The 17,985-nt window shown below is 37.5% G+C and overlaps 4 protein-coding genes across 9 annotated transcripts in view; 2 read left to right on the top strand and 2 right to left on the bottom strand.

Moving 5' to 3' along the window:
* The window catches only part of LOC148736611 (WD repeat and FYVE domain-containing protein 3-like), a 120,118-nt gene that overhangs the window by 55,621 nt on the left and 46,512 nt on the right, over positions 1-17,985 (top strand). The window lies entirely within an intron of this gene.
* The window catches only part of LOC148736614 (solute carrier family 22 member 18-like), an 81,949-nt gene that overhangs the window by 61,549 nt on the left and 2,415 nt on the right, over positions 1-17,985 (bottom strand). For 2 of the 4 annotated variants that reach the window (XM_088747664.1, XM_088747667.1), the window contains exons 4-6: positions 15,416-17,979; positions 14,924-15,142; positions 7,406-13,860 (exon numbers count right to left, since the gene is read on the bottom strand). In XM_088747664.1, the coding sequence (XP_088603790.1) occupies positions 17,881-17,979 (99 nt within the window). In that variant the 3' untranslated portion in view covers positions 7,406-13,860; positions 14,924-15,142; positions 15,416-17,880. Of the gene's footprint in view, positions 1-7,405; positions 13,861-14,923; positions 15,143-15,415; positions 17,980-17,985 lie in introns of those variants that run through there. The other 2 variants (XM_088747665.1, XM_088747668.1) reach the window with 2 other exon arrangements.
* Positions 6,252-6,951, bottom strand: LOC148736616 (mitogen-activated protein kinase kinase kinase 7-like). The gene has a single exon (XM_088747663.1). It carries the CDS (start codon positions 6,916-6,918, stop codon positions 6,319-6,321), a length of 600 nt encoding a protein of 199 aa, XP_088603789.1. The 5' UTR covers positions 6,919-6,951; the 3' UTR covers positions 6,252-6,318.
* Positions 7,785-17,027, top strand: LOC148736615 (uncharacterized). Of its 3 annotated transcripts, none has more exons than XR_015996278.1 (4): positions 7,785-7,912; positions 8,572-8,716; positions 9,776-10,851; positions 15,456-17,027. XR_015996278.1 is itself a non-coding variant. In XM_088747669.1 (3 exons), the coding sequence occupies exons 1-3, from the start codon at positions 7,868-7,870 to the stop codon at positions 10,165-10,167; spliced, it is 582 nt and encodes a 193-aa protein (XP_088603795.1). In that variant the 5' UTR covers positions 7,785-7,867; the 3' UTR covers positions 10,168-13,000. The 3 variants fall into 3 exon arrangements, 1 of the variants encoding a protein (XP_088603795.1); XR_015996277.1 differs by lacking the exon at positions 15,456-17,027 and adding an exon at positions 11,055-13,000; XM_088747669.1 differs by lacking the exon at positions 15,456-17,027 and having other exon boundaries at positions 9,776-13,000.

The following is a 17,985-nucleotide window of genomic DNA, read 5'->3' as shown; positions in this document are numbered from 1 at the left end:
ATTTAGATTAGCCCTACTGGCCTAATTCTCCAGCACAAAATTCAGAAGAATACATTATCTCAAGTGGGGCCAGAAGGGCTAATTTTCATTTAAACAAAAGAATATTTATATGGCGGCCATTTATTAATTAAGTGGTCTATTGCTAACATTTTCAAGCTCTCTGTTTACAATAGTGGGTATACTATTTGTTAACTTTCGCAAGGCTTTTTGACTCAGTTAACCATTCAATCCTGTTGGAGAAACTGAAAGCCACTGGCATATGAGGGTATCTGCTTTCTTGGCTTGCCAATTATTCGTCTAACCGAAATCAGTTTGTCCAGATATCTGGATTAAATCTGCCCTACCGCCTGTGAAGTATGGAGTGCCCAAAGGGTCCATCCCGGGGCCTAGATTATTCTCGATATATGTTAATGACTTGCCTGAATCATATCTTATGGTGACCTCTATATGTTTGCTAAAGACACCACAGTTTATACCATTGGTAGGGATACAGACATGATCATCTCTTCACTTTGATGTATTCTATCCCAGCTACACGTATCATGGTGCACAGCCAACAGACTAATTGTACATGAATCAAAGACTGAAGCAATGATAATATCTAGATCCACCTTTATAGGCCCTCTGCCAGCTTTAAGATATGGCACCAAGACCATCGAGCTCAAGTCTTCATCTAAGTGTCTTGGCTTAACTATAGAAAATAAGTTATCCTGGTAGGATAATATTAGGAATGTTTGTTCAAAGGATCTATCGATAATACATCTTCCTCCTCTAGGCTTCTTAAGTCACAGATTTCATCCCAACCGTTAGCGAAGCGCTTGATTTTAAACTTTTTCCATCGAGTTTTCTTTCTTGGGAATGCTTGTGACCGGACTCAGGGGACCTTACATCATTAACGTTCATTATTTTCTTAATATTGAAGTCTTATGTAAACATTTGTTATTTCAGAACTAAGCTTAAACTTTTAATACATCTATCGCTAAGTGTACAAATTTAAAACATTGCTTTTTAAGTACTTTCAAGTCTTTAGTTCTTAACTAGTTAACTAGGAGTCATCGCACCCTCCTCATATGTAGAATTAATTCAAAACCCAAAAGGTGGATAAACGTAAAAGATGCAGTGCTGGAAACGGGATCTTTCTGCGGGAATTTTAAAAAAAATGGCAAACAACAAAGCTCTCTTGATCTTGAGGGCTTTATTTTTTGTTTGTATTGTTTCTTTTGTTTTACGCAATATTTGCTTCGTTACCTGCAGAAATAACCTGGAAAAGGTTGGCCAAATTGTAATGATTCTATTAATTGATAAAATCTGGCCAATTTAATTAATTCCATAGCATTCTCTTCTTTATGACAGCGCTATCCTAGAAGAATGCCTTGGTTACTTTCAAGTAGCGGTAGTTTTTCTTCGTTCCGCAATCACTACCTAACTGTCTTGTTAATTCACTTCCCAGAATGTATGCAGATGATACCCATTTGACCTTTGCCAGTAACACTTTTGCGCATCTAGAGGAAAATATGAACGATGATCTAACTAAAATTACTGAATGGTTAAATACTTTTGATAGACTCCCGTCTTTTACCACTGACGTTGATCCCAGAAAACAAGTAGAATTTACGAAATCTCTTGGAGTATATATAGATGAAAACTTAACCTGGAGCCTACATATCGAACATATTTCCAAAAACATTGCCTCCCGCATTGACATCTTGAAGAGAATCAGATCTTTTGTTCCTTTTGAAACGCTCTTATGCATCTACAATGCTTTATTCCAACCTCATTTCGATTACTGTAGTGTCGTATGGGGGAATTGCAAGAAATCCCTTTCTATCAAATTAAAAAAACTACAGAATCGCGCAGTGCGTATTTTAACTTATTCTTCATATAATGCCAATGCGGATGATCTTTTTTTTAAACTAGGCTGGTAATAACTTAATCTTCAACGAGAATTAAAAACAGCCACCGATGGTCTATAAATCTCTTACTATTCTCTTACTATTGTCGCCCTTGATTATTTGAAATCAATGTTTACTGATAGGAATCCAATACCTACCTACTCTCTTAGGAATTGTGAGGGCAAACTAGCTTTTCCACTCCCCCGCACCAATTTTCTAAAGAAACAGTTTCAGCTACAGTGGTGCAGCGATGTGGACCAGCTTACCTACTAATCCGTTCGAGAAGCACAAACTCTTGCTAGTTTTAAATCCGGTTGTAGGGGTTTTCTTTTTGATAATAAATGATTTAATTAATTACACGGCATTCATGAAAAGTACGGTAGGCACTTTATTATTATTTTTCTCAATTTTGTTTTTATTAGATTTAATTAGTAGTAAATTAATATATTAACAATGTAATTAATGTAATTTTAGTATTTGCTTTAAGTCCTGATGTTTTTACCCGTGTATAAATAAAGTTAAATAAAATAAATAAAGAAATAAATGGTTATTCTTCGTTCTGAAAGAGACTGATTGGAACATGAGAAGAATTTTGAATCAAATATTGAGATGTTGAAGGAAATAACTGAAGGATATTTGATCGCTATACCTGAATTCCACTTTAAATTTCGCTTAAAGAACGAGGTAAGAATGACATCTACAAGAATTTTGAGCTCATCTACCCGGTGCAATGGCCTTCCTTTCGTGAGGAATATACCGCTATGATCTATCGGGATTAGAAAGTTCGCCAGGGAATTTAATCTACCAATTTTAAGTAAAAACGTGCGATTTTTTTTTTTTTTCACCGCTCCTTTACTTATAACGCACGCACCGTCATCTAAAGGCCTAACACGAATTTAGCACTAGAGCGGGTTGCTTTGGAATGGCTAGTTTTGCCGACTCGATCTGGTGACCCTCTCCCTCCACCTCGGAAATCCCATGCCTTCAATTGGGGGGGGGGGGGGATATTATATGGAATGGCCCAAATGGCACTAGAGGCGAGGAGACAGTAAATAACAAAACACAGACACAAGGTAAGTCATTTTTATTTCAATTTTTTTTCGAAAAATGGAATCTAGGACGTAGTTTGGCTTTTTTTTATTTTTCATACATTCTCTTATAAATTCAACGAACTTCCGCAGAGTTTGGGCTGTCTGTGATTTCATTGATGTTGATTAACAAGTGACACATTTACAAGTAAACTTTGCTGTACATATCCCAAAAGTTGATGCTTGATCAGCTTCAGGTGAAAAAAACCCTATCTATTTTCTTAATGTTTGCTCAATAGGTCAACATCTTTATGTAATCACGTTAATCATTGAAGTTTTTTTATTTTTATCGTAAGCTACCAGTTTTTCGTACACCAAGGGTGGTCGCTTACGAGAGATTTTTACTTTATTTAAAAAAGATAAGATACGATAACAAAATAATAACTAAAGTTACATCATATATAGTTACAGATCATCACGTTTATTGTGCTAGATTTGTGGTTAAGTTGGGCTTCACGAAGATCGATCGAAGCAGACGATTATGATTATTCTATTCATCGCTTCTATTCTCTTATGACCTAAATAGTGCCGGAAACACACTTTCCTTGTTCGCTTATGCTTTAAAACGTAATCAACGTTTTTTCCCTCCCATTCTTGTTGGTCAGAACAGAATTTCATAATCAAAGCACTCATTGTTGCTTTACCAGATTTTGAATTCCTTCTTTTACATTCTTTAAATCATTGGTTTCTAGTAACCAAAGTACTCCACTGCAGAGACGTGACTGAAATACAATTATATTTTTAGGCATGATCTTTCTACCACCACTGTTTCTTCACTTTTAATTATTTCCTTTGTATTGCCTTTTATGGAACAAGGAACCGGTCTGCATCCTGTTTAGGCCAAGATTGTTCAAATATGACTCTTTCCCTTTTAGTTCTACACCATAACTGCCCAAGACATGATTTGCACCAGGTAATCAGCCATCCGCTACGAATAATGAAGCTATGGAACGAACCCGCGAGGTTGACCCAAATCGCCTTGTGGAGATAGATTTCTGTCTTGGGTACGAAAAAAGTTCAGGTTTCGAAGCCGTTACCAACTTTCAAATTTCAGTAGGTGGCTTTGTTCCAGATAGTGAAGAATCTGTGAAATGCCCAATTGGTTATATACTGAACGCCCACGTGGAGAACTTCGATGATGAACAAGACGAAGCTAACTTAAAGTATGTATACATATTTTAGATATATTCAACGTTTACTTGATGGAAATTGTTCAAAAAAGAAATTGCAGATTATCTACATCAAAGTCTATCAAAGGGATTGCCCATCACCAAGAGTGGTATAGGTGTTGTTACTAAAACAAGGAATGACCTACAATGATCTAAATGAGCTACAGTAAGATTCCTGTAATGAAGTAAATGAAGATTTTAGAAAAAAAGGCAAAAAAAAAAAAAAAGAACAAAAACAGGAGACATGTGTGGATGTGAGGCGTGTTTGCTTTTTGTCTACTGAATACCAGGCCAAATGATAACAGAATTTCTGGCTTGGAGATAAATTTACGGTGTATTATAATTAGACATGTATAATGACGATAATGATAAAATGAAAATGCGAAAAACCTTTGGCTTAAGATGTTTTTGAGGGTCTTATATAACAAGCCTCCCATAATTCCACACTATCATGAGGCTATGAGTCGTATTTGGCCTGTCAACATCTTTTACTCATTGATATTTTCGGATCAAACCATCAATAAGGTCACGTATCACAGCGCCGCGAAACTGATCACGTCTGATATCCAACTCTCTTCGTTTGTGAAAACTAGTTAAAAACTACGTTTAGCCTCATCTACTTCTATACTTACACGATAAGATTCTAGAACCCTCTGGCTCTACTAAATAAAGTAACATTACTGTCACGAACAACGCAGCAACACACTTGCGTTACGCACGTGATTTTATCGTGTAATTTAGTTAATCTTTCGCAACTCCGTAACCCGATCTTTTCACAACCTTTGTAACGGGAACGACCTCACGAAGCCTTACGATACACGCGTTCGTCGCTTCTACGGAGAAATTTATCATAATAGCTCATTGTAGGTCATTGTTAGACTTTCTGAAAGTCGTTCGCTTGGTTCTCTGTTCTGGTGTGGTAGGACTCGCTATCGCTCGCTCGGCTCGGCTCGGCTCGCGCTACGCGCCCAAAAGCGCGACTTGTGAGCAAGTCTAGGTCATTGTGGATCAGTTTAGGTCATTCTTTGTTCCCACGGTAACTCATTGTAGTTCACTGTAGGTCATTCCTTGTTTTAGTAACTACGGTAGTATAGGTTTCGCACGAAGTCCATGAGGGAGCAAGAAGGGAGCTTCCTGCGAGAACAGAACCTTACTTTTCAGGCGCGTGGTTCACCCGTTGAGTGCCGCAAGCCAACATTTCACACAGGTCAAAAGAAAGCCAAATAGGAACGGGCTGCAGCCTTTTGTTAGACTGTCGGGGTCATCACTTGGGTTAAAAAATCTTTTTTTCTCTTATATTAGGGATTTTGACCTCAGAAAGATCTTCGCCGTGAGGAAAACAAGTTTGAATTCTTTCAAGGACGATTTCTCGATGAAAAGCTTCTCTTCCTCCCCCCCCAAAAAAATAAATAAATAAAAAATGAGCATCACGCTGATGTTTCTCTTTTTATTATTGTTACTTATACTGCACTTTTAACCTTGAAATGCAGAACTCTTTCCTTAAAACTACGGCACTTTGATAGCGCGGCCGCCATTTTTATTGATCACTGAAGTTTCCAAATATGGCGAACATGAATTAAGAGCATTGATTATGCGAGTTCCATTTTTCAACTGCTTGGGGGCTGACAACCTTTTGGCCGACCATTTGACTATTGAGGGGGGGTGATTTCTTTTCATGAAGAATATCTTTTTCAAGCAATCTGGTGGACAGGATATTTTTTCCCTTCTCATTTCTCTTGTTATTGTTATTATTACTATTATTACAACTATTTTTATTATCATTATTATCACATCTTGTTGATGGATCTGTGGGAATAAGTTGAGGGGGAGCATCTTAGCAGAGGGGAATAGTGGTTTTACAGTATACTAATAAACTACAGTGTACACAAATCAAAATGACAAACAAATCAATGTACTAAAATGAATGTAAAAGTTTCTGTTATACTTTACATACTACAGGTCTTTTTTTGTCACAACCAAAACACTTGGGAGCCAGCAGAGAATTATTAATGCCTTTAATTGTAATGCACTGTGGATATCCCAGACAAAGGAGACATTTCTTCCACAATACATATACAAATTGTGCAGATTGTACATGAAACGGGCGACCCTAAAAGCCGGAACGGCGGAATGGCAGAATGGCGGAATGGCGGAAAATGACCCCAAATCCTAAAACACGGAACGGCGGAAAATGACCCCAAATCCTAAAACACGGAACGGCGGAGAATGACCCCAAATCCTAAAACACGCGTTGGAGACCAGTATATTGGCAGGCTTTATATCACGGTGGACGATCCCAAGGTCATGCAAATGTGCAAGCCCTATCGCCGTTTCGAGGGCGATCTTTTCTTGAAGTGGAAATTGTTCGATTGCCTCTTTAATGTGAATATATTGTAAAAGTCGGTCCAGACTGCTGACAATTTCTGAGCTGCCGAAGGGAGCGAAGTCGAAAAACAAATATTCAAGCATTATTGCACACGGTTCCATGCACACAGCTTGAAACCTAACGATATGTTCACTTTTAATCCCATGGAGTATTTTTGCCTCTTTGAGGAAAAGACGCTTTTCCTTCTCGTCCTCACCTAACAGTTTTTTGATAACGACCTTCTCAGAATTGTTTCTCGCCACAAAAACCAAACCATAGGATCCTCGACCGATAGCCTCTTCTTTGTCTCGCAAATGCTTCCACTCGAATAATGGTAAACCATGACAATCCAAAGATCCGTCTGAATTACACTTCCCTTTCAGAAAGGGCAATTTAAACGCCATAGAATTGATGATTAGCAATTTGTTGAGGAACAGAAGAAATCCGCTGAACGAATTGGTGAAATAGCCTCTTTTTTGTTTAGAAAGTTTATTTCTTCGCTGATATGTAAGCCGTAAATTTCACAATAGGATGGTGGTGTTTTGGACACCTGGTCGCGAAGAAATTCTTCAAATTCTTCTTGACGGCTTCCTTCGGCTAACTTTCTTTTGTCTTTTCACGCCATGAGAAATTCCCACGCGCGTGACACCCTGCAAACCTCGCTTCAACTAGTGTTACTCAAGTCCCAGAACTTATTCGTGGATGAAAAAACGCTCGTATTGAAGGGCTCGTAACGAGGGCTTGCTCTCACGCTAGTCTAAGTTTGGAGCTGGGGCTGAACGTTGTCATATTTTGAGAAGCCTGAAAACGTTCCTGTGATGTTCTCACATTTACAAGCATATGAGATATTATTGTTTCAATAAATCAATACAGACGTGACCAGGAAACGTATCAAAGTTACAATTGTTTATTGTAATGTGGTATGTCGAGTTGGTTTTCACATGCTGTGCGACTTTTTATGCCGCGACTAAAACTCATGGCAAATTTTGCATAACAAAAGGTAACTAAACAGGTTAACAACGCGAAAACGCAGCTATCTTTCATGCATAATGGTTCATTATTATTTATACCACTCAGTAAAAGAAAAAAATTAATAACACTTAATTTTAGTCACGCGTGTTATCGTCGTGGGGATAAATGAGCCAAGCGCTTGGTGTCTTTGTACAAAATTTGTGCAACATGCCCTGCTATCCGTTCCGTGTTTTAGGATTTGGGGTCATTTTCCGCCGTTCCGTGTTTTAGGATTTGGGGTCATTTTCCGCCGTTCCGTGTTTTAGGCTTTGGGGTCATTTTCCGCCATTCCGCCATTCTGCCATTCCGCCATTCCGCCGTTCCGGCTTTTAGGGTCGCCCCATGAAACAGCCACCAGTCAAGAGAAGGCAATATTGCCCTGTCAAGGTAAGGTAAAAGAAATTACTCTCCAATATTCATTCTTAGGGAGGGTGCTCAAGGGTTTAATAATGTGCTGCTGAATCTGGTAGTACATATTTTTAACCACCCTTAAACACCCAGCTACTCACTGCAAGTGATAACCAGTTTTTGTTATTCACTTGAACAGGTTGCCATTTTTGGTTGTTGGGATTCTTGAAGACCCATCCTTAATATTAGTTCAGGGTGCACCAATATTTTGAAATTTTTGAAGATATCTCCCTAACCCCCCCCCCCCCCTCTCATTTGGAGTCTCACCCTTGCCACTAATGTTACTTTCACATCACTTCCATTGAGTTTGTTACAATTTACTAATATTGATTCCTGGGACTCGTCTCATGAAAAATCATGACTGCCATTCCAGAAACAATGATTCCCAGTATGGAATCAATGAGTCCCACTTCAAAACCAAATGAGTTCTCACTATATTAAAAAATGCCAGTCATGAAAAGAAACAAGCACGTTTCATAGAGTTTTCCATACCAAAAATATAAAAATTTTCTCTTATAGAAACATTTTAAGCACTTTCAAGGATGCTGCTCACAAGAGCCTCCACTTCACTACAAAATGCCTGAAATCAGAGATGAGTTACACTTTGATATTGCATGATTGTTATTTGTATCTCTCAGATTATTGGAAAACAGCCAGATTCTGATGTGTGGGTTTTCAATGCCGATGTCCAGATGGATGGATCTGAGAATTTGATTCCCCTGGAACAGAGGAGGTCTATCTCGGAGGGAAAAAGAAATGACCATGTAGTCAAAATCCCTTCAGGTAGACCAAACCATTGAAAAAATTTAAAACCTTTTGCTAAACTTAGTGAATGCAAGGCTAACTCTAATACTATTACTTTTGTTCCTGGATGACTAGAAAAAGTTTTTCTCATAGCAATATTCAAGGCTCCCTGATATTTTTCTTTCATTACAGCCTTAACATAGGTGACTGGAAAAACCTTAAACTTAATCAAAATCTGGTTTTTACAACCTTCACAGTAGCACCTCAACTAACTCACACAAGATTATTTTTTTAAATTTAACCTCCCTGATTATCGGCAGGGCCACCACAATCAGCATGACGGGAATTACTGTGGACCCGTAACATTCCACCACCACCATCACACTTGGAAGTACATCCCCTTTTCTGTCAATTTGTTAAATTTGTTAAATTTGTAACTTATTTTGTTCACTTTACAGAAAATGTTTAAGGTATACATTTGTCTGTGGAATGTTTATTTTTTGTGTTTAAAGCTTTGAAGCATGGCATCCATGCCTTTTCATTCTAGCTTAATAAATTAAAAATTTGTGAAGAAATAGATAATAATGTGCTTGTAAGGAAGATTTACAGGTGACAAATCTCTTAATTTTTTGTTGATATATTGAAATCTAGTAAGTATGGACGTGCTACTGATGCGACATGCCATTGCTTCCCTATAAACTTGTAGTCTATTTATTAATAATCTAGTGGTTCTCTGAAAAAAAAAGGCCCCAACATGTATGTCATTATCCATAATTTGATAAAAATGCTTCAAATCACGTATATTCAACTTGTCCCTTCAAGGGAACAAATTTTACTGTAAAAAAGTAACACACTGGTCAGTGGTTTCAAGAATTGATGTATATTTTCAGAAACAATGAAGGTAATACGCTTTGCTGTGGAATCATATTGAGTTCAAAGGAAAATTATTATTTCTTTGCATATACATTACATGTACAGAGATTTTCTATTTTTGAGGCAGTGTTACAATAGCCTTTAGTGAGATTGTGGACCATTAATTTTTTTCTCTCTCTCTAAAAATAAATTTAATTTATTTATTGATTTTTTTTTAATCTATAGATTTCGATAATGGTGAATTCAGGGCTTTGAAAAATCTGTTTAAAGCTGAGAAAGCTCCTTTTGGAACCACTTTTCCCCAAGTTTTGATGGCTCACATGGCGAGCAGCTTGTGTGCAAATTTTGACCTAGCCATTGACTTGTTTGATGGATGTGCAATTCCGGTGGGCCTCTTTATCATGGGCATTCACGGGAAGAAATGGAGATGCAGCACTACTACAAGCAAGAACAAAGGAGAGAGGTGGAAGAAATGGTGCCCTCAAACAGATTGTAGCTACCTTGGGGCTTATCTTCCGCAACATTTACGAAATAAAAATCGGATGCATCGTGACAGGGAAGCCTACAAGACAAGCCTCAAGGTAGCTAAACATTACCTGCAGCACGCAGGTAGCTAAACATCAACTCAAAGAAGCTATATGTCACCTACAGCACGCTTCCCAGGTAAAGAAGATCCTTTCTGATATTGATCCTTCTGGAGGTGACGTTAGTGTACTGGCGGAAGTGGAAGGCAGCCAGCCATGTGTGGTTGGATTGGGTTATGCCCAATCTTAAATCCAAGGCTACTGGTACACTTAAGTCGTACCTGACTAGCCTCCAAAAATTCATGGAATTTCTTATGAAATAATTGCTCATAACTCGTCAACCCATTTCACCAGTTACTATAAATTTTCAAACATAATAGTCAATGGTCATATATTTGTATACATTATCAAAAATTATGATAAGTGTCATGAATTATCATTATTAAGTCTTGCTAACCATGTACCATCATATACTAATGTTCATGTTGGTGACTTTGGGAGCGAATCTACAGTTGGTCTGTGACTGACGCTGTTGGTAGGGACTGTTAACGCTGATAAATGCATATCAATGCTGATCACATGTCATAGAAAGAGAGATTCATGGAGTTTGTTGTAGTCAGTAACAGTTGTTGCAGTCAGACCTTTCAGTTGATATCTCGCATATATTTTTGCATGGCAAATGGCTAAACATTGGGTCAAAGATGAATTTGCTGACATCTAACATTTGCTCAGGTTGTGGAATAAGATTCAAATTTATTGAGGCGCCACCAGTGCGAGGTAAGTGATAGTCTTTTGGCTTCCCTTTCTATAGGTTTTTTCTTATACTCAAGACAGTTTTGGTATTCACTGGCAGAAATTGTGATTTGCATGTGTTCCAGTTAAAAATTAAAGGAACTCGTGTTTTAGGACTAGTTTGCCCCCATCAACCCATTTTTCTTACTTTATTATTGAAGAACATTTCCTGTTCCTTTGCTTTCCAGATGTAGCAGCTATGAGTCAGAAATAAGCCACCTTGGGATCCATGCACTGGTCCGCGTGTGCCACTCCTGCTACAAGAAACTGAAAAAATCATCCAAGTAGGCCAAGAGCTAACGTCCAGTTCTTTGTTATTCATTCATTCCAAATTCAATTCTGTAGCTGGACCTGCCTCAAAATAGGATTGCAGATAACAGCTCAACAGTCATGATAAATACTATTGATTTTATTATAATCATCATGTTTACATCAGATTGAGGTCAGTAGCTGAAAAAAAAAAAAAAAAAAAAAACTGCACACCTATCCCTCCCCCATTAACTTAACCTTATTATCAGTTGACTGCTGTTGGGTCAGGGAAGGGGTGGGTCTGCAGTTGCTCAGATAAGTAGGCAATGTAAGCAAAATTCTTGTTTCTTTATTATTGCCATTGGGAATGAATGGCATGAACTTTCTCTCACCTTATGTTTGACGTATAGAGAGTAACATTTCTGTCACATAAGGTCATTAGAAGGCATGACAAAACACAACAGAATTCTTAGAGGAGTTCTTACTACAAGTAGACGCCAACTTAGTGAACTTTACAACTCAATCATTTTTAGAGTTACAGCAGGATTTTATCATTTAGCGATTAGGAACTTATTTTTTTTAGTAATTTAGTCTTGATCGAAGGAGGCATTTTAGCAGATACATAATGGTAATAATGCACAGCTTAAATAGACACAAACCCATCACATTTTTTCTATGTCTAGATTTAGTTCAGTTTTGTTTGTTATTCATACAAGGAAAATTACTGAAATTGTATTTTCAAACTGTCATTCCTTATGAATGAAGGGTCAAATTAATTTAATGAGATGCCCAGACACAAGATCTTCACCTCTTCAATGATTAATTTATTTTTCTCTGCAATGTTAAATTTCATTAGTTAACTATGTCTGTGACACTAAAAACTGATGTTAGTGTTTCTGTGGTGCCAGTTAAATTTCACGTAACCCAAAGTAGTGCATTGCTGTTCACATGATATCAATAACATAGGAAAAATGTTGTTCCAATATTGAATCAATGTGGCAAGCAGAATGTGGCACAAGGATGGTAAGGGAATCTGTGTTGAGGTGTTGTCTAGTGATTGATAATATATATTGTAAGTAATTGAGTAATTATTGACTGATAAACTATACGTGAACAAGAGGAATTACTTGGAAATATCTTATTCTTCCTGAGAACGCATTAAAATAAAGGCATGTATGCCTTTAAATTTAGCAGCCCCAGACAGAAGTGTGAAGAAATATTTGTGTCTTAGTTGAAGGTGGCTGAAGAGAGTTTTTGATACCTGTGTTTCTTTTGCCATTTTCTCTAAAACTCTTGATCTCTCGGTCGACAAAACTAGCAGCAACTCAGTTAACAACACAAACTTTGTTTGTTTGATAGGTAAGCTGACGTGAGTGCTGTTGCCATAGCAACATAAATAAATAAAAAGAAGCCTTTAAAATTGGTTTTGTTTATTTGTACAAAATCTAGTAATTGGATTTTCTTTATAATTTGTATGCTACGAACTTGTAACGATACTGACAAGTTACCAGAGAGATATTTAATTATCCCTCATTGAAGATTCACTCGATTATCTAAGTTTCCTTTGTTGAAAATCAATGTTTTTCAATAATCCAGTTACTTGTTTCCTAAAGTATTTTCCTGCCAAATTTCGTGAAATTCTAATGAGTGGTTCTCTAGAAATAGGCATATTTCCGAGAAAGCAATTTTCCACTCAATCGCAATTTTTTTACTGACTACGCATGCGCTGCATTTAACTGGGTTCTTTCGGTAACGACGAAAAAGCTGAGAATTGCCGGGTTAAGTTTGCACCGTTAACTTATCTAACATATCTTTGTAATAAAAGTTTAAAGCCCTCAATACACTGTGCCAACTATTGAGAAAAATAGCACAGATAGTGCGGGTACAAGTTGAGTAAATAAAATAACCGCTCTATTGACGGCATGTTTGTTTTTTGCAATCCTGAGTTGCATCAGCAAAAGCGCACGCGAAAACTGTGTTCAGCCACCTTAAAGGTGAACAAACCCTGACAAATTTTCCCTAGCACTCTAAAAAATAAATTATGATACCACCAACCTGTACAACGGTTAAAATGTTAATGTGCATGAAAATACTTAGGTATCAATAGGGGTCCTGTTACCCACCCATCCCATACCCACCTATCCCGCCCCAGAGGAGGACATCCATCACAAAGTAATCTCATGCGTAGGAAATTAACGTCTCCTGCCCCTAACCCTGCAGGAGACAGGACCTCCATTTATTTGTCCCTATCTGAGAAGACTAGAATAGTCTAACCATTTCTTGATGTTATACAAAGGTAGCATATTCTTCTCAATTATTTTAAGACCCTATGTGTTCGTCCGGCCGGGGCTTGAACCCTCAACCTCCCGCACAACAGTCCAGCGGTCTATCTATTAAGCTAACCGGGAGGCTCAAGGTCTACCAATATCTGTAAGTGAATCTTAAGCTTGGTAACTAAAATGAGTCTTTACCATGGTAAAATAAAAATATGGCAGCAATAGCATTCACCACGAGTCCAAGAGGCCGAATGAAGACCAACCATAATTCTTGTACATGATATTCCCCATGGTTGGTGAAACAGTTCTTATAAGGGAGTTGGTTGCCATGGAGAGACCTAACACAGCACCTGTTTTGCTGGCTGTGACACTAAGTCATCGCTGATGTTGTAATGACATTGAATGTTGTCCCATCAACTACCATTGGAATGATCACAACACAAAACTGGTAAATGTCTGTCACCATGTACTGCCAGGAAATGATTGAATAGAAAAAAAAATACATTAACACTTCTGAACTTGAAAGCAAAACTTATTACAGCTGCAATAAAGGGTCGATGGAATCAACAATTATTCTTTATAGACACATTGTTCAAGATATCAAACCTTTTTGAGGGCAAAGAAACACTTGTGCGAAAGTACTAAAAGTACTAATAGCCTGCTCACTGATTAAAGATTCCTTCAATTTTGGCTTAAACCTCAACATTAGTAGAGAAAATAACTGGACCCAGTTGTATAAAGAGCAGATAAGTGATAGCAAAACATACTGCACCATCCATGGGATAGAGAATTATCCAGTGGATAGCATTATCCAATCTGTGAACAACCAGGACCTTGCCTTTTTCCTGAGGGGTGTTTTCTAACTTTTGAAAGCATTTCACCAATTTCCTTGCCAAAAGCCCATAAGCCAATGCTATCACACAGATGGCACCTCTCAACAGAAAAGGCTCACTAAATCTTCTTGACAATACACCCACAATAAGTCCTTGAATGAGGCAAAAACATGAAGAATGAATAATTCATTATTATTGACCATGATTTGTAAGAAGACAAGTGACTAATGATAAGCATCATCAAAGAAGCCTGTTTACAATAAACTACATTTTCTCACAGATGGAAAATGCCTTCACTGTCTGTCTTTGTATCAACCATTTTAATCCCAGCAGTGACCAAGACATAGTTACTCCTTACCATATAAATACAATACCAAGCAAAGAAGTAACAAGAATAAAGCAAAATTTAAATTAAAGGATTATTAGTTGATGTTATTCTAAATTCTCCACACTAACATCATAAGAATCCAATGCCAGACATTTAGGAGAATTACTCATTAGATCTCAAGACTGAAAATGTCCTGAGTAACAATAAGTGACCATCTGTTTCATTAATAATTTGGTGTTGGATCACTTAATAATCCCCTAATTGACATTTTACTTTATTCCCATTGCTTGTCTGCTTGATATTGTATTGATATTGTAAGTGGAAATTCTCTCTTGGTCACTCAGTAGTTAAACAGATCTTGCCTTACTTACTATTGAAAGTCCACCAACATAAGACATGACAAAGCCATGGTGCTGAGGCTCCAACTTAAAAAGTTCCATAGAGACTAGAGAGAATTAACATAAACTGAAAAATTCCAAATGAGATCCCTGTGATGATTTTGATGGTTATGAAATATAACACAGTAGGTATATGTAAAAGTTCCAGGATCTTCCTGATGCAAAACACACTTTCAGGCTGTTCCTTGTTATCTGCAAGAAAACAAAGTCATTATGCCGTAATGTTGATAAAAAGCTTTTCCCTTGCAAACTGAATTCCAATTCCCAACTATGCAAATAAGGTCTGATTTAAAAAGCTTGGAATTACTGGGAATTTCTGGGAAAGGAAGGTTGCAGTTTGTTGAGGACTTATAAGAGAGTTTTGGTATTCGCTGGCAAAAATTGTGATTTGCATGTGTTCCAGTTAAAAATTAAAGGAACTCGTGTTTTAGGACTAGTTTGCCCCCATCAACTGATTTTTCTTACTTTATTATTGAAGAGCATTTCCTATTCCTTTGCTTTCCAGATGTAGCAGCTATGAGTCAGAAATAAGCCGCCTTGGGATCCATGGACTGGTCCGCGTGTGCCACTCCTGCTACAAGAAACTGAAAAAATCATCCAAGAAGGCCAAGAGCTAACGTCCAGTTCTTTGTTATTCATTCATTCAAAATTCAATTCTGTAGCTGGACCTGCCTCAAAATAGGATTGCAGATAAAAACTCAACAGCCATGATAAATACCATTAATTTTATTATAATCATCATGTTTACATCAGAGTGAGGTCAGTATCTGAAAAAAAAAAACTGCACACCTATCCCCCCCCCCCATTAACCCAACCTTATTATCAGTTGACTGCTGTTGGGTCAGGGAAGGGGTGGGTCTGCAGTTGCTCAGATAAGTAGGCAATGCAAGCAAAAGTTTTTTTTTTTTCTTTATTATTGCCATTGGGAATGAATGGCATGAACTTTCTCTCACCTTATGTTTGACGTATAAAGAGTAACATTTCTGTCACATAAGGTCATTAGAAGGCATGACAAAACACAACAGAATTCTTGGAGGAATTCTTACTACAAGTAGACCCCAACTTAGTGAACTTTACCACTCAATCATTTTAGAGTTACAGCAGGATTTTATCATTTAGCTATTAGGAACTTATTTCTTTTTAATAATTTAGTCTTGATCGAATGAGGCATTTTAGCAGATACATATTGGTAATAATGCACAGCTTAAATGGACACAAACTCATCACATTTTTTCTGTCTAGAATTAGTTCAGTTTCGTTTGTTATTCATACAAGGAAAATTACTGAAATTGTATTTTCAAACTGTCATTCCTTATGAATGAAGGGTCAAATTAATTTAATGAGATGCCCAGACACAAGATCTTAACCTCTTCAATGGTTAATTTATTTTTCTCTGCAATGTTAAATTTCATTAGTTAACTAAGTCTGTGACACTAAAAAGTGATGTTAGTGTTTCTGTGGTGCCAGTTAAATTTCACGTAACCTTAAGTAGTGCATTGCTGTTCACGTGATATCAATAACATATAAAAAATGTTGTTCCAATATTGAATCAATGTGGCCAGTAGAATGTGTGTTGAGGTGTTGTCTTGTGATTGATAATATATTTTGTAAGTAATTGAGTAATTATTGACTGATAAACTATATGTGAACAAGAGGAATTACTTGTAAATATCTTATTTTTCCTGAGAGCGCATTAAAATAAAGGCATGTATGCCTTTAAATTTAGCAGCCACAGACAGAAGTGTGAAGAAATATTTGTGTGTCTTAGTTGAAGGTGGCTGAACACAGCTTTTGATACTTGTGTTTCTTTCGCCATTTTCTTTAAAACTCTTGATCTCTCAGTCCCCAAAACTGGCAGCAAGTCAGTTAACAACACAAATTGTGTTTTTGACAGGTAAGCTGACGTGAGTGCCATTGCCATGGCGAAATGAATAAATATAAAAAAGCCTTTAAAATCGGTTTTGTTTATTTGTACGAAATCTAGTCATTGGATTTTCTTTATAATTTGTATGCTATGAACTTGTAACGATACTCACAAGTTAAAACCATTTTGCTAATAAAAGTTTAAAGCCCTAAATACACTGTGCCAACTATTGAGGAAAATAGCACAGATAGTGCGGGTACAAGTTGAGTAAATAAAATAACCGCTCTATTGACGGCATGTTTGTTTTTCGCAATCCTGAATTGCATCAGCAAAAGCGTGCGCGAAAACTGTGTTCAGCCACCTTGAAGGTGAACAAACCCTGACAAATTTTCTCTAGCACTCTAAAAAATAAATTATGATACCACCAACCTGTACAACGGTTAAAACGTTAATGTACATGAAAATACTTAGACGTCTATATTTATACAGGATAGCCCCTTCAGTGTAGTGAACACTGGTATCAACAGGGGTCCTGTTACCCACCCATCCCATACCCACCTATCCCGCCCCAGGGGAGGACATCCATCACAAAGTAATCTCGTGCGTGGGAAATTAACGTCTCCTGCCCCTAACCTTGCAGGAGACGGGACCTCCATTTATTTGTACCTATCTGAGAAGACTAGAATAGTCTAACCATTTCTTGATGTTATACAAAGGTAGCATATTCTTCTCAATTATTTTAAGACCCTGAGTGTTGGTCCGGCCGGGGCTTGAACCCTCGACCTCCCGCACAACAGTCCAGCGGTCTATCTATTGAGCTAACCGGGAGGCTCAATGTCTACCAATATCTGTGAGTGAATCTTAAGCTTGCTAACTAAAATGAGTCTTTACCATGGTAAAATAAAAATATGGCAGCAATAGCATTGACAACAAGTCCAAGAGGCCGAATGAAGGCCAACCATAATTCTTGTACATGATATTCCCCATGGTTGGCGAAACGGTTCTTATAAGGGAGTTGGTTGCCATGGAGAGACCTAACACAGCACCTGTTTTGCTGGCTGTGACACTAAGTCATCACTGATGTTGTAATGACATTCAATGTTGTCCCATCAACTACCATTGGAATGATCACAATACAAAATTGGTAAATGTCTGTCGCCATGTACTGCAA

This window comes from Stylophora pistillata, chromosome 2 (assembly GCF_964205215.1).
Source record: "Stylophora pistillata chromosome 2, jaStyPist1.2, whole genome shotgun sequence".
Classification (NCBI taxonomy): Eukaryota; Metazoa; Cnidaria; class Anthozoa; order Scleractinia; family Pocilloporidae; genus Stylophora; species Stylophora pistillata.
Note: the sequence above shows the minus strand (reverse complement) of the source record. Positions and strands in the feature narration are given on the sequence as shown.

What these genes read in the sequence shown, in the direction of transcription:
- LOC148736616 (XM_088747663.1), bottom strand. Translation starts at nt 6,918, where the DNA reads ATGGCGTTTAAATTGCCCTTTCTGAAAGGGAAGTGTAATTCAGACGGA.
- LOC148736615 (XM_088747669.1), top strand. Translation starts at nt 7,868, where the DNA reads ATGAAACAGCCACCAGTCAAGAGAAGGCAATATTGCCCTGTCAAG. An exon ending in GGCAATATTGCCCTGTCAAG is followed by an intron (nt 7,913 to 8,571) that starts GTAAGGTAAAAG and finishes TGTATCTCTCAG; the next exon opens with ATTATTGGAAAACAGCCAGA. An exon ending in TGTAGTCAAAATCCCTTCAG is followed by an intron (nt 8,717 to 9,775) that starts GTAGACCAAACC and finishes TTTAATCTATAG; the next exon opens with ATTTCGATAATGGTGAATTC.